Consider the following 14,025-nt stretch of genomic DNA (forward strand, 5'->3'; position numbering starts at 1 on the left):
AGCTGTTAGTGTTCATGCCTCAAATCCTCACCTGAACAATCAGCCAACAGGAAGCAGGAAGGGACCGGCTGACATCTCGTATCTCTGAAAGAGAAAGAGTCCAAGGTCAGACTTCAACTGAGCTGCAGCCTCTCCAAAGGCCCAACAGCTCTCACTGCAGTTAACTGTGCCTTTTGAGGGCCAGCACAGCTCACCAGAGACCACTCCTTCCCTGCCCAAGCAGTGGCCCAGTGGGGAATCTACAGCAGAATTCCCACCACAGTGCTGCAGCCCTGTGAGGCTCCAAGCATGGGGAACAGGACCTGTGGTATGAGCCTCCTGTCCCTCTGCAGGTCAGTCACAGCTTGGCCAGGACATCAGCAGCCACCAAGGGCTTTCTCCCTGGGCTTTTATAGGCTCAGCTTAGTCCCCCTGGTTCAGCCCCATCCCTATATTTGGAAGGAAGGGATCGACACTCCCGCCTGCTCACCAATTCATGTCCATTTTTTGCCATATACAGTGTGTAAAGAAAGGACTTGATCTTCTCTCCCCATTTTAGTAACTCTGGGATTTTGTAGGCTTTTCTTTGGTGGAAGTTTCCTTTACTGGGAACGTGCTCTCCTGCCAGCTACAACCACAGCCAGCACTTCACTCTCACCAGCATGTCAAACAAATGACAGCCCAGAAGGGACCTGTCCCACTGCTGCTGCTCACAGAGTGCCTGGGCAGAGCTGCACAGAGGTGAAGGAACACAAACCAGCTCTCTGTGGGGTGGAGAGCAAGGCCATGGGAAGGAAAAAAGAGGATGAGGATTCATGTAGGATCAGTTATGGCAATTCTTGTGGCTTACACCACTGCATGGGTCAGAGAGAACAAGATGAAGGCCATGACTGAAATACAATGTGACAAACACAGCAAATTAGAGACTAATCAGAAAGAACAACACCCAAATCTGGCCAGAGATGGATGGTTCATGAATGTCAAATCATTAATACACTGCACAAGTTTAGCTTTGAATACAGCTTTGGCTGCCCACAGCATTCACTGCCCTTGCTGCCAAGAGGAGCTGCAGAAGCCCCATCACACCATGCTAAGGAGGTTCTCAGACATGTGTGATGGCAATTCCCACAGAAGGATACTGAGAAAGTGGGCTTTAGATGAAGGTCTCCCAGTCCCAAACACACTGTTTTGTTGGTACAGAGCAGCCAGCAATGGCTAGCAGGGCAGCACTTGGCAGAACAGAGGGAGCCTTCACACACAGCTGCAGTGAGCTCCTGGCGCAGGAGAGGAAGGGTCTCCTCCATCCCGAGCCATTCTGGCTGTTCAGGTCATCTGTCACTGTTTAGCAAGCCCTGTTTGCTCTCTGCCCTGCATGGACATCACCCAAGGCTGCAGGACCAGCCTTCCCTCAGCAGAACGAAGCCCACAAGCCTTGTGTGAAGCCAGAAGCCCCCTCCACCCTCCCCAAACAGCTCCTGCCACCTCCCACAGCCCCACTCTGAGCTGGAGCACCCTGGGGCACCTGCAGCTGCAGCCGCAGCACAGGGGATGTCACCCCTTTGGGACAGGGGCTGACCCTGTTTGTGTTGGCCCGAGGGGAGCTGAGCCTGTGGGCTTGCAGCACAGTCACTGTCCCTGGCGTTCTGAAAAACATGTTTCATGTTGCCCTTAATTTCATTTAAGGTCACTAAAAATGGACACCACAGCCACATATCTCATGAACCATGAATTCCTAGAATCCCCCTAAGCCCGGGGGATGAGGAAAAGCTTATTTTAGCACACATCCCTTGTGATCGGCCCTTTGAACTCAGCACAGGGGATGTGCTGCAAGCACAAAGCTGAGGCACACCAGGCCAGTGAGCAGGCTGGGCTTTGTCCTGATACCAGATTGCCACTGTAATGCAGAAAGGACATTTCCTGCTCCCAGGCATGCTCAGGGCAAGAGGACTGGACAGACTGGACCTCACTCACACAATCATTGGGGTTGGAAAAGACCTCCAAGATCAAGTCCACTTCTGACCAGTGCCCACCTTGTCACCCAGCCCAGAGCACTGAGTGCCATATCCAGCTCTTCCTTGGACACCTCCAGGGATGGGGACTCCAAACCTCCCTGGGCAGCTTCTTCTAGTGTTTGACCACCCTTTCAGAGAAGAATTTCCTCCTGGTGCCCAGCCTGAGGCCGTTCCCTCTCCTCCTGTCCCTGTTCCCTGGGAGCAGAGCCCAAGCATCCCGGCTGTCCCCTCCAGTCAGGAGTTGTGCAGAGCCACAAGGTCTCCCCTGAGCCTCCTGTTCTCCAGGCTGAGCCCTTTCCCAGCTCCCTCAGCCCCTCCTGGAGCTCCATACCCTTCCCCAGCTCCATCCCCTTCTCTGGACACACTCCAGCCCCTCCATGTCTTCATTGTTATGAGGGATCCAGAGCTGGACAGAGCACTCAGGAGCCTCAGCAGTGCCAGCACAGGGGGTGATCACTCTCCTGGTCCTGCTGGTCACACCATGGCTGCCGCAGACACAGCTCTGGGGTGGTCACTCTCCTGGTCCTGCTGGCCACACCATGGCTGCTGCAGACACAGCTCTGGGGTGGTCACTCTCCTGGTCCTGCTGGCCACACCATGGCTGCTGCAGACACAGCTCTTGTTGCCCTTCTTGGCCACACTGCTGGCTAAGTCCCCACAGCCAGCTGTGCAAGCAGAGCAAAGAGAACCCTCAGGCAGTGAGAGCCTCTCCTGGTTTTCTCTGGCTGGTTCAGGCATCCAGGAGGGAAGAGAGTGCAGGAAAACAAGTGGCACTGAGCAACGACCCACGGCAGCTGCAGGTACATCTGCTGCTCTGTGCTGCCCGCATCACTGCACACACAGAGCTGGCCTGAGGTGAAGGTCACAAGGGTGCTGTCACCACAAGCCACATTGCCTTGCAAGGGTCTCTCATCCCATCCTGGGCCTGCCAGGGAGCTTTTACTGCTGCCCTTCATTCAGAAAAGGGCACACTCATAGCTCAATATACCCCTGCAAATTAAAGGTGGATTTACTGGTTGGTGTCTATCTATTTTTGCACTAAGAACTTTGGGAGAACAAGAAGGTTTTGTAAGCTGCAGCTGAGTAAGTTCCCTGGCACGCTGAAGGAACCTGCTTTATTAAACTAGTAATGCACAGCTTAAAACATGGAATGATTTGGCTCTAGCACAGAGACAGGTGCAATCATTCCTGCCCAGGTCTCCCAAGCACAGCTCTTCACAGCAACATGCACAACTGATGTAGAGCTGCTAGGAGTCAGGGGCTAGACACTCCACTGCCAGTATATCTTCCTTTAAAAACATCAGTTTCCAATTGAACCAAAACAAACTTTAAAATTCTCCTCTAGGAGGCAATTAGTCAGCTTTTTGCCTTTGCTTTTAGGCCACCAAGCCTAAAAGCAGTCCAGTAAAAGAGGGACTCGTCAGTCATGTCTAAAGTAAGGACTAAAAATGGACACCACATGTAGCACAGACCAGCACATCTGCTTCACTGAGCACAGCCTCCCTGCCCCGAGGCTGGGGAGCTCCTGAGCAGCCCCAGCACACACTGCTGGAGCCACAGCTCCTGGAGGCTCCAGGTGAGAGCACTGCTTCAGCAGCAGGGCTGGAAAGCCTTGGCTGCAATCAGCAACCTCAGCACATCAGGGCAGGCCGTTCCCAGCTCTGACTCCACTCTCTGTGCTTGTTCTACCTGGCTGAAAACACACAGATTTACAGAGGTGGTGAAGAGCCCAACTCAATTCTCAGCCCCCAGCTCCATCCTGCAGTTCACTGAAAACCATGTGAGAGCCTTCATTTGTCCCAGATCCTGGCTGGGGGCTGGTGGAAGCACATTTTAGGAATGCCAGGTCGGTCCTGGGACCAGGCAAGTCTGACCAAGTGAGAAAAGGCTCAGAAAATGTAGATATCTTCAAAAACACTGCAGAAGGGGAGAAAGAGCAACAGCAACTCCATCCACAAATGACCTTGACCCAAGGTGGAGATGAGGAAGGCTTGCTTTCTTCCTCAGGCTGTGAACAAGGATGAAGAGGCTCTGGGTGGCTGCAGCAGGAGGTTGGACTGCAGAACTCCTGAGAGTCCTTCTTATCTGAGTCTTTCCATCATCTGGACTGAAAATGCAACACATTTTCAGTGAGAGCCCTTCTTATCTGTGTCTTTCCATGATCTGGACTGAAAATGCAATGCACAGCTTTTGCAGTTGTTCAGGGTCACAGTCTCTGCACCTCTTCAGGCCCTGATTCTGCCTGTGCTGGTGCTGAGAACACTCCTAAAGCAGCCAAGCTTCCCTCGTGTGGCTTAAGTGTCACTCATCAGCTGAGCTCCTCCATGGGCTATGCTGGCAGCACATGAGGAATGTGCTGCCTTCCTTGGGAAGACAAATGGAGCCAATCCTCATTCCTCAGACATCTTGTCACTGGTCCCCAGGCTGGGATGGCAGCAGCCCCTCAGAGGAGATGCTGTTTTCCACTGGCATTGCCAGGCCAGGTCTGTGTGAGCACACAGAGCAGAGCTCTGGTTTGGCCTCTGCCAGGACTGTGCCCTGCCCTCCTCCTGTCCCTGGGGTACCCAGGAGTCCCTGCTGGCCTTGGGGAACACAGGTTCACCACGCACAGCCCCAGGCCCTGACAAATCTGCTTCCCAAATGAAACCTGCACTGGTGCAGCGTCCCAAATGAAACCTGTCACCTGAGGCAGCTTCCAGACACCCGCCTGGCCCTGCTCAGCCCCAGGAGAGGAGCCCTGTCACAAACCTTCCCTGCCAGAGCTGAGCTCCCTCCCTGTGGGCTGGGCACTGCTCCTGGGGATACAGGGAATTTGGGTACCATGAGTGCAGTTTGCTTAATTTCTAATACTGGACCAGAAAAATACTGAATATCCACTGACAGAGCATCTCCAAGAATCCCCAGCACATTCCCTTCCCCTCCCTGACCAATTCTGCCTCCTCCCAGTGAGCACTTAGCACAACCCTTGGGCCTCCTAAACACACAGAAAACACATGTGTGCTCCCTGCTGCCACTGAACAGGGCAGGGAAATCCTAACAGTTGTGTAAACAACACTTTTTGGTTGTTAATAAACCAACAAAACTTCAAATAAAGAAAAAAAAAAAACAAATGTCACAGAAAAACAAAACCCCACAACCAACCACAACAATAAAAATAGAACTCCTCACTTCCAAAGAAAGTTTCCCCATGGAAAAGCCAAGGGAAAAGTGATGGGCAAGGTCAAATTGGGAGGCTGAAAAAAGCAGGACATCAGTTGCTCCCACTGCCATGAGGCAAGGGACGTGTCACTCCATCTGAAATCTTCCTGGGCCTTGGCCACACTCCCCCCAGTCTGCCATAATCTTCCTGGGTCAGCTGGTTCTGCCTTTCAGGGCACAGAAAAACAAGGTAAAGGACACAACAGAGCTGCCAAAACATTTGGGAGAAGCCAGGAATCCTGTATTTGTTTCCGTGGTCAGCTGCAAATGAGCTTTAGAGAAATCAGTGTAACAGGTGACTCTTCCCAGGTCATGTGCTGATTTTGCAAAGCCTCAGGACAGAGGTTTGCCTTGTCCAAATTCTGCTTTAACTTGGCTCTGCTGTAACACCAATTCTTTCTTCTGAGCAGGTGCTTCTAACTGATTTGTTTTATTTTTACTTACCATTGCTTCATACAATCATGGTTGTCCAGACTGTCCTCTGTGCAGAAAAGGTATTTGGCCCTAAAAAACTGCTGCAATATTTAAAATACAAGCCTGATGTGACAGCAGAGACCTTGAGAAGGGCACACAAAGGCTGTTGTGCAGGGCACAGCCACAGGTTGGTAAGAGATGGGGCAGAGATGGGCCCTGAGGACTCCACAAACAAAAATAAATCACAAGGAATCAAATAAATACAGACCTGAAGGTAAAACCCATGGAAGAGAGCAAGTATGCAATAAATGTAAAAATGCATGAGAGATGTCACTGCTCTGAAACAGGCGAAATTTAATGGTTTTCACAATTTTGCAATGACAGAATTTTTCTATAGGCTTTGCACCTTCCCTTGGATGGGAACGTTCTCTTCCAACCCCACACTCAGGAGAACACCAGTGCTACCTGCAGGAACATCTGTGCTCAGTCCAAGACCCTCTGGAACTCACACCAAGAACTGCTCTGGTTTGTCTCCTGTGGGCCCTTCTCTGAGGTTCAGCTTAAAAAAGCACATTCAGCTCCTGATGTGCATGACTAGAAATAAATACTGCTTTCTAAAAAAGAGGAAAGCAGAGCAAGAATATGAAGTTTGACCAGGATACAAAGTTCTGATGACATTTTAGTCAAACCTAAGGAAACAAAAAGATATATTTCTTATACAAATCAATCTTTATTTTCAAATGCTGCACTGCATAAAATGTATCTGATTGCAAGCCCTGTGCATGGACACAGCCCCCCTTCACCCTCCCCACTTCCCCTAGCCCAAGCAGAGCAACTACACACACCATCATCTGCACCAGAAGAAAAAGCTATTTGCATCCCAATTCTCTTTTCCTTATAAGTGAACAGTGTTCACCTGGAAAAACCACCAGAAAAATACATTTCATTTCTGCATTCAGATGAAAAGAACAGGCTTGCTACAGGGCTGGTCCCATGTGGCAGCAGCTGGTGCTTTCAGTGCTCTTCACCTTCTTAACCTGGATAAAGAAGCACTCTTAAGGCTCCCCTGCTTCTAATAGGGCAGCTGCCTCTCCTGGAAGGCAAAACAGTGCAGAGAAACCAGAGGGCAGAGCTCCTCTGAGAATGCCATGGCCCCATTCAGCAATGGCTTTGCATCAAACAATGCTCCTTCAGTGGCTACTGTCCTTGCCAGACCAGCAATTTTTTTTTTACCAGCAGTATTTTCCCAGCAACACACACATTCTTTTCAAGTAAAAAGTGCTTTCCATCATTTGCTCCCAGCATTATTTCAGAGAAGTCTCAAATTTTATTCTGTACCCAAGATCTTGTTGGAAATTGTATCCATGGGGAAGGCTCCGTAGAGATTTTTGGTAATGGGAATTTGCAGAAACAAGGATAACCTTTCTTATTTGGAAGGAGACCTGCTTGATGGGATGTTACACTTGTGTGCTTCTGCTTTAACTCCAGTGTCCAATCACAGCCAAACCCACAGGTGACATTCACAGCAATCTTTGAGGACCGCCTGCTTTAGGATCTGTATTTTCTCATGTGTGCAGCAATAGAAGATGAAATCTCAGCACTCTTCTTATTCTGGCCATAGTAGTCCACAAAGTCACCATCAGGGCCAAGGAGGTACATGATTATTGTGTGATCCACCTGCAGGAGAGCACAACAGCACAGAACACCAGCTCAGAGGCGAAATCAGGGATTGGGATCAGGGCAGGCAGTGGGATACAGGGAAATGTGGGATCAGGAGCGGGGCTACAGGGAAATGCAGGATTGGGATTTGGGATCGGGACTGGCAGTGGAATACAGGGAAATGTGGGATTGGGATTTGGGATCGGGACTGGCAGTGGATACAGGGAAATGCGGGATTGGGATTTGGGATCGGGACTGGCAGTGGATACAGGGAAATGCGGGATTGGGATTTGGGATCGGGACTGGCAGTGGAATACAGGGAAATGTGGGATTGGGATTTGGGATCGGGACTGGCAGTGGATACAGGGAAATGTGGGATTGGGATTTGGGATCGGGACTGGCAGAGGGATACAGGGAAATGCGGGATTGGGATTTGGGATCGGGGCAGGCAGAGGGATACAGGGAAATGTGGGATTGGGATTTGGGATCGGGGCAGGCAGAGGGATACAGGGAAATGCGGGATTGGGATTTGGGATCGGGACTGGCAGTGGAATACAGGGAAATGCGGGATTGGGATTTGGGATCGGGACTGGCAGAGGAATACAGGGAAATGAGGGATTGGGATTTGGGATCGGGACTGGCAGTGGAATACAGGGAAATGCAGGATTGGGATTTGGGATCGGGACTGGCAGTGGAATACAGGGAAATGCGGGATTGGGATTTGGGATCGGGACTGGCAGTGGAATACAGGGAAATGTGGGATTGGGATTTGGGATCGGGACTGGCAGTGGAATACAGGGAAATGCGGGATTGGGATTTGGGATCGGGACTGGCAGTGGAATACAGGGAAATGTGGGATTGGGATTTGGGATCGGGACTGGCAGTGGATACAGGGAAATGTGGGATTGGGATTTGGGATCGGGACTGGCAGTGGAATACAGGGAAATGTGGGATTGGGATTTGGGATCGGGGCAGGCAGAGGGATACAGGGAAATGTGGGATTGGGATTTGGGATCGGGACTGGCAGTGGAATACGGGGAAATGTGGGATTGGGATTTGGGATCGGGACTGGCAGAGGGATACAGGGAAATGTGGGATTGGGATTTGGGATCGGGGCAGGCAGAGGGATACAGGGAAATGTGGGATTGGGATTTGGGATCGGGACTGGCAGTGGATACAGGGAAATGCAGGATTGGGATTTGGGATCGGGACTGGCAGTGGAATACAGGGAAATGTGGGATTGGGATTTGGGATCGGGACTGGCAGAGGGATACAGGGAAATGTGGGATTGGGATTTGGGATCGGGACTGGCAGTGGAATACAGGGAAATGTGGGATTGGGATTTGGGATCGGGACTGGCAGAGGGATACAGGGACATGCGGGACAGGCGCGCCCCCTGCAGGCGCACTGAAGCAGCCTCACCCAGGCACATCCCGGATTTATATCAAAATTTGATTTATATCAAAATTAATTCCACCGCAAATTTATTTAATGACGCTACGAGTGCTGTCAGCACCTAATCGTGACAACATCTTTCTCAGCAAAGACACAGAGTTCTGGCTCTGGAAGCCATGACTGCTCAGGACTGAAATACAACCGTGCTCTGAGTTCAGCTGCATTAGAAATGAGAAATCACAGCAACTTTGGCACACGTAGGGAAAGAGGCAGTCAAATGTTACAGATCAGAAAGAAATCCAACCATTGCCAGGCTTGTTAGTCCCTGTGCTACTGTCTGCACTTCTGGGCTTGTTTAGAACACACTTTGGTAAGGGGCTGAGCTTGTAGGAGGGCATTGTGCTTCTGACAGGTGAACATATCACTGCACATGGGACTTCAGTAAAGATCCAATAGCTGGTTTTAAAATGCTCATGCTGCTCTTATCCAGTCTTTCAGTAAGCAAAGGCTGCTTTTACTCACTATGTAATCGTTGTCCTCATCCTTGGGCCCTTCGCTGTAGTACACACGGTATGCTTTAGCCACTTGGTCAATCTGTGCCTTGCTACCAGTCAATCCCACCAGCTTAGGAGAAAATTCTAGATAGAAAGAAGACATTTACACATTTTGGTGAAAAGAATCCCTTCAAGAGGCTCCTTTTTAGTGCTCTGTACTACATGCTATGAGACACAGAGGAAGAAAGCAGGAATACCTTTGACATATCTGGCAATGGCTTCTTGGTTGTCCCTCTCAGGATCGATGGTGATGAAGAGTGGGGTCAGATTAGGCAAAGATGGAATTCGATCTGTGATGTTAACAGTTATTATTTATTTTAGAAAACCAGGTATCATCTCTCATCTTCCTTCAAACAAGCTCATAGCCATGTAACATCAATCCAAGCCCACCACAATGACTAAAACATTTTGTGCAGTTTTATTTATGTAATTTGTGAAGGAAGCAAGTGCCATGAGATGCAGTGCTCTGTGTCTGTGCTTCCAGACCCTGAACTCCCTTACCAATTTCATCTACCACTGCAATCATTTTCTCCAGCTCATCAGGGCAGATGTCAGGGCAGTGAGTGAAGCCAAAGTAGATCAGCACCCACTGGCCAATGTAGTCCTTGCTGGTCCTGGGCTGTCCCTCGTGGCTGACGAGGGAGAAGGGCCCTCCCAGCAGTGGCTTCCCAATGCCTCGGTTCCGTTCCTTTTCCAGTTCTACAAAACACAAGTGGGAATCAAACACAGCCATGCCACAAAGCACAATGCTTCCCAGGCAAGCTGAGTCAGACACTGCTAAGGGTCATGTCAAGATCCACCAATGCCTGTCATGCAGACACCCAACATGCACATGCCTTCCAGAAAGTGTTCCTTTTGTACAAAATGAAATATATCACTAAATTCCTTTGAAACAATATATTATCTTTCATTGTTACCCAAATGCATTTTTGTTTAAAAATGGAAAATATAAAGACAAGTTACCTGGCCTGCTGTGAAACTGCAAAACCAGCATCCGTTGAAAGCTGAACAATACCCTAAAAGCTGCAATATCTCTGTTTTCAACTGTAAATGCATAAAAAGGAAATGTGTGGGCAGTAGCTGCAGGAGAGGGCAAAGCTCATGGGCGAGCCCACAACACCCAGCTCCGTGTCTGCGCTGCACAGGCTGGCACAGCGTGCGGCCAAACACAACTATTCCAACCTAGGAGCTTTAAAATGCCGAACCTTGAATCGCTTTTAATTTCTGAATTTTTTCTGCAGCACTTCCATAAACACAGGCAGGCCAAACACGACTATTCCATCCTAGGAACTTTAAAACGCTGAACCTTTAATCGCTTTTAATTTTTGAAATTTTCCTGCGGCACTTCCGTAAACCCAGGCATGGAGCGGCCGTGTGGAAAGCAGTACAGTGACGATGCCCAGGCAGGTAAAATACATGTGAATGCAAAACCAACAAACCCTTCATGTGAACAGGAAACGCGCCATCCCCGGTGTAAGAATCCGTGCCTGGACGGGCTGATCGTGTCCAATCCGGCTAGCTATGGACCCCAGCACACAGGATCATACATGGACAAAAGGGAAATAGAGCAATCCAACACCCCGGCATTCCTCCCGCACCCCGCACTCACTCTCCTCCTTCTGCCGCTTCATCAGCTTCATGCCGGCCAGCAGCCCCCCGCCCAGCACCACGGTGGCCGCCAGCGACCGCCACGACACGAGCTGCGGGGGACAAGGGTTGGTGACTGATCGGGGCACGGCCCGGCACGGCACGGCCCGACACGGCCCGCGCTCCCTCCGTCCGTCCTTCCCTCACTCACTCACCCGCTTCTGCGCGCCCGCCCGCGGCCCGCGGCCCGGCGGCAGCTCTGACAGCGGGCGGCTGCGGGGTACGGGCAGCACCGCCCAGCCCCGCACGGCCGGGCCCGGCAGCGGCCACAGCCCCGCGCCCGCCGGCAGCCGCCACAGCCGCGCCGCCCCCGCCATGTTCCCGCCGGCCGCGCCGCCCCTTCCGGCCCGCCCGAGGCCGCCATGCAGGCTGCGCCGCGCCTCGCCTTCGGGGTCATCGCTGACATCCAGTTCGCCGACGCGGAGGACGGGTACGACTTCTACGGCTGCCGGCGGCGCTACTACCGGCACAGCCTGCGCTTGCTGCGGGAGGCGGTGTGGGAGTGGGCCGCCGAGAGCCCGCCCATAAACTTCGTGCTGCAGCTGGGCGACAGCATCGACGGGCAGAACGCCCGGCGCGGCGAGGCCGAGAGCGCCTTGCAGCAGGTGCTGGAGGTGCTGGGGCAGCTCTCGGTGCCCGTGCACCACGCGTGGGGCAACCACGAGCTCTACAACTTCAGCCGGGCGCGGCTGATGCACACCGGGCTGTACAGCCGGCCCGCGGGGGGCTCGGACGGGCCCGCGGACAGGGAGTGCCACGCGTATCACTGCAGCCTGGCCCCGCGGCTCCGCCTCGTCGTGCTCGACAGCTACGACACCAGCACCCTGGGCAGGGACCCCGGCAGCCCCCGCTACCAGGAGTCCCTGCGGGTGCTGCGGGAGAAGAACACCAACGATGATCTCAACAACCCCGAAGGTACCTCCGGCTTGGCAGGGGCGCGGGCGGCCGAAGCTTCGCTGTCCGGAGCTGCCGGTGCTGACAGCGGGATGCCCGGGGCTCACAAGGATGTGCCTCTTTGCTGCCCACTCCCTGCCGTCAGTGCGGGCCCAGGAGATGCTCCCCTGTAGCCTGGTGCTGTGCTCTGTGCCCTGCAGTACCGGGGAGGCGGCTGGTGCAGGGCACCGAGTTGTGCCCACCCTGCCCCATGCCAGGGGGAAAACCCAACAGTTGAAACCCTGTTTGGGTACTGTGACCCAAACTCCCAAAAACACTAACGAATAATCTTCTTTTTGCAAAGGTGATGGAGTTCTGATCCAGGAAGTGCAAAAATCCCCAAAGGTTCTGAGAGTAAACCAACCATCAGCAGATTTGCATAAGGCAAATAGAGGAACCAGGGGAGGTGTATGCATTTGTGCCTAACCTTCTTCTTCTTCATTGCAGGGCTCAAAGAACCTAATTTTGTAGCATTTAATGGAGGATTTAGCCAAGCCCAGCTGGACTGGTTTGATGAAGTCCTCAAGTTCTCTGATGAAAACCAAGAAAAAGTTATAGTTATGGGTAGGTAGATATGGAGGGGGATAAATAGACAATCAGAATGGTTATAGGATAGTATATATTCAGGATAATAATGAAAACTCGTGACTCCTTCCAGAGTTTTGACACAGCTTGGCCCTGATTGGCCAATAAGTCAAAACAATTCACATGAAACTAACGAAACAACCACCTGTGGGTAAACAATCTCCAAACACATTTCAAATGAGCAAAACAGAGGAGAAGCAAATTAGATAATTGTTGTCATAATTTTTCTCTGAGGCTTCTAAGCTTCCCAGGAGAAAATCCTGGGTGAAGGGATTTTTCATAAAATACAAATGCCACACTCAATGAGATGGCTGAACTTCCATCAATGAGGCAGATTTATTACAGCTTAACTCTCTTTATTTCTTCCCCTCTGGACTGCAGCTCACGTGCCCATCCATCCCTATGCTTCCAATGGGGTTTGCCTGGCCTGGAATTACGAGGCTGCCCTGTCAGTGATACACACACACAGGTGTGTGGTCTGCGTGCTCGCAGGGCACCTGCACGACGGCGCCTACTGCCGGGACCTGCACGGAGTTCATCACCTCACCCTGGAGGGGCTCATCGAGACCCCCCCCGACAGCAACGCCTTTGCAACTGTTCATGTCTATGAAGATAAAATGGTGCTGAAGGGAAGGGGCAGAATTCCTGACAGAGTTATGCACTTCTGAAACACCAGGCAAAGACACTGTTCTTCTGCAGGAAGGACTTGGATAAAAAATGGACAAAAATGTCCATTTTTGGAGATTCAGCTGTTTGCTTTTAGAAAGCTGTGCATGGCTGATCCTTATTGCTTTAGCTCAGGCGTTCTTCTCTTGGATACAGAATTTTAGAAACTGTGTTTCTGTAAGAGAGCACCTGACTTCTTTTTGGAGAATAGAGAAGGACAGTTATTTAAATTAATATACTGGAATGCAGAATGTTGAATTCCAACACCCAATCCAGACTGGATTGCTACTGTGAAAAGATGTAAACCATATAACAAATATTGCTCAAAAAAAGCCCCTAATGCTGTTCTCTAAGACTGGATTGCTACTGTGAAAAGATGCAAACCATATAACAAATATTGCTCAAAAAAAGCCCCTAATGCTGTTCTCTAAGACTGGATTGCTACTGTGAAAAGATGCAAACCATATAATAAATATTGCTCAAAAAAGCCCTAGTGCTGTTCTCTCAGTGAGCATTAAAGCATGCAGAGTTGTACCTGCCCATCCACATCTCTATTTATTTATTTTCTGTGAACATTACAGTGAGGTCTCATGTCTGGCAGAATATATCCAGCCTGTAGCCTAATTCAGTCTTCCAAGTTTGCTTTAAAAGACTAAAGTAATCCTCAGAGAAAGCTGAGACCATCTGTGCTGCACCATGGAATGCTGCAGATGGCTCAGGCTGTGCTGTGTGTGCACAGCTGGGATCACCTGCAGCAGTGCTGAGAGTGAGCTCTGACACCCATCTAAATAAAAGTGTTGTGTGTTACACCTGGAGCTGTCCTGGCTCTGTCCCAGCCAGATCCTGAGTCCATTTTATCCACCTGTGCTTCTTTCTCCAGGATGAACAGTGGGACATGCTTGCTGCTGCAGGGCTACTGTGTGGGTCCTGCTTTCCAAGAAAAATGAGGTGAGCTGCAGAGTTGGGACAGTGCCCACATCCGC

At 51.1% G+C, this 14,025-nt stretch overlaps 2 protein-coding genes across 2 annotated transcripts; one reads left to right on the top strand and one right to left on the bottom strand.

Annotated features, from left to right (window-relative positions):
• Window positions 1–6,907: 6,907 nt before the first annotated feature.
• LOC134428792 (protein SCO1 homolog, mitochondrial) lies at window positions 6,908–10,943 on the bottom strand. Its single transcript, XM_063175776.1, has 5 exons — window positions 10,821–10,943; window positions 9,713–9,910; window positions 9,409–9,501; window positions 9,180–9,295; window positions 6,908–7,280 (listed from the first exon to the last, which is right to left on the bottom strand). Exons 1-5 carry the CDS (start codon window positions 10,849–10,851, stop codon window positions 7,152–7,154), a joined length of 567 nt encoding a protein of 188 aa, XP_063031846.1. The 5' UTR covers window positions 10,852–10,943; the 3' UTR covers window positions 6,908–7,151.
• Window positions 10,944–11,214: 271 nt separating this feature from the next.
• Window positions 11,215–13,532, top strand: ADPRM (ADP-ribose/CDP-alcohol diphosphatase, manganese dependent). The gene is made up of 3 exons (XM_063175708.1): window positions 11,215–11,773; window positions 12,239–12,355; window positions 12,758–13,532. Exons 1-3 carry the CDS (start codon window positions 11,221–11,223, stop codon window positions 13,042–13,044), a joined length of 957 nt encoding a protein of 318 aa, XP_063031778.1. The 5' UTR covers window positions 11,215–11,220; the 3' UTR covers window positions 13,045–13,532.
• Window positions 13,533–14,025: the final 493 nt, after the last annotated feature.

Source organism: Melospiza melodia, chromosome 24 (genome assembly GCF_035770615.1).
Source record: "Melospiza melodia melodia isolate bMelMel2 chromosome 24, bMelMel2.pri, whole genome shotgun sequence".
In the NCBI taxonomy this organism is placed as follows: domain Eukaryota; kingdom Metazoa; phylum Chordata; class Aves; order Passeriformes; family Passerellidae; genus Melospiza; species Melospiza melodia.

What these genes read in the sequence shown, in the direction of transcription:
- LOC134428792 (XM_063175776.1), bottom strand. Translation starts at nt 10,851, where the DNA reads ATGAAGCTGATGAAGCGGCAGAAGGAGGAGA. An exon ending in GAAGCGGCAGAAGGAGGAGA is followed by an intron (nt 9,911 to 10,820) that starts GTGAGTGCGGGG and finishes TGTGTTTTGTAG; the next exon opens with AACTGGAAAAGGAACGGAAC. An exon ending in CATTGCCAGATATGTCAAAG is followed by an intron (nt 9,296 to 9,408) that starts GTATTCCTGCTT and finishes CTTTCTATCTAG; the next exon opens with AATTTTCTCCTAAGCTGGTG.
- ADPRM (XM_063175708.1), top strand. Translation starts at nt 11,221, where the DNA reads ATGCAGGCTGCGCCGCGCCTCGCCTTCGGGGTCATCGCTGACATCCAG. An exon ending in TGATCTCAACAACCCCGAAG is followed by an intron (nt 11,774 to 12,238) that starts GTACCTCCGGCT and finishes TCTTCATTGCAG; the next exon opens with GGCTCAAAGAACCTAATTTT. An exon ending in AGAAAAAGTTATAGTTATGG is followed by an intron (nt 12,356 to 12,757) that starts GTAGGTAGATAT and finishes TCTGGACTGCAG; the next exon opens with CTCACGTGCCCATCCATCCC.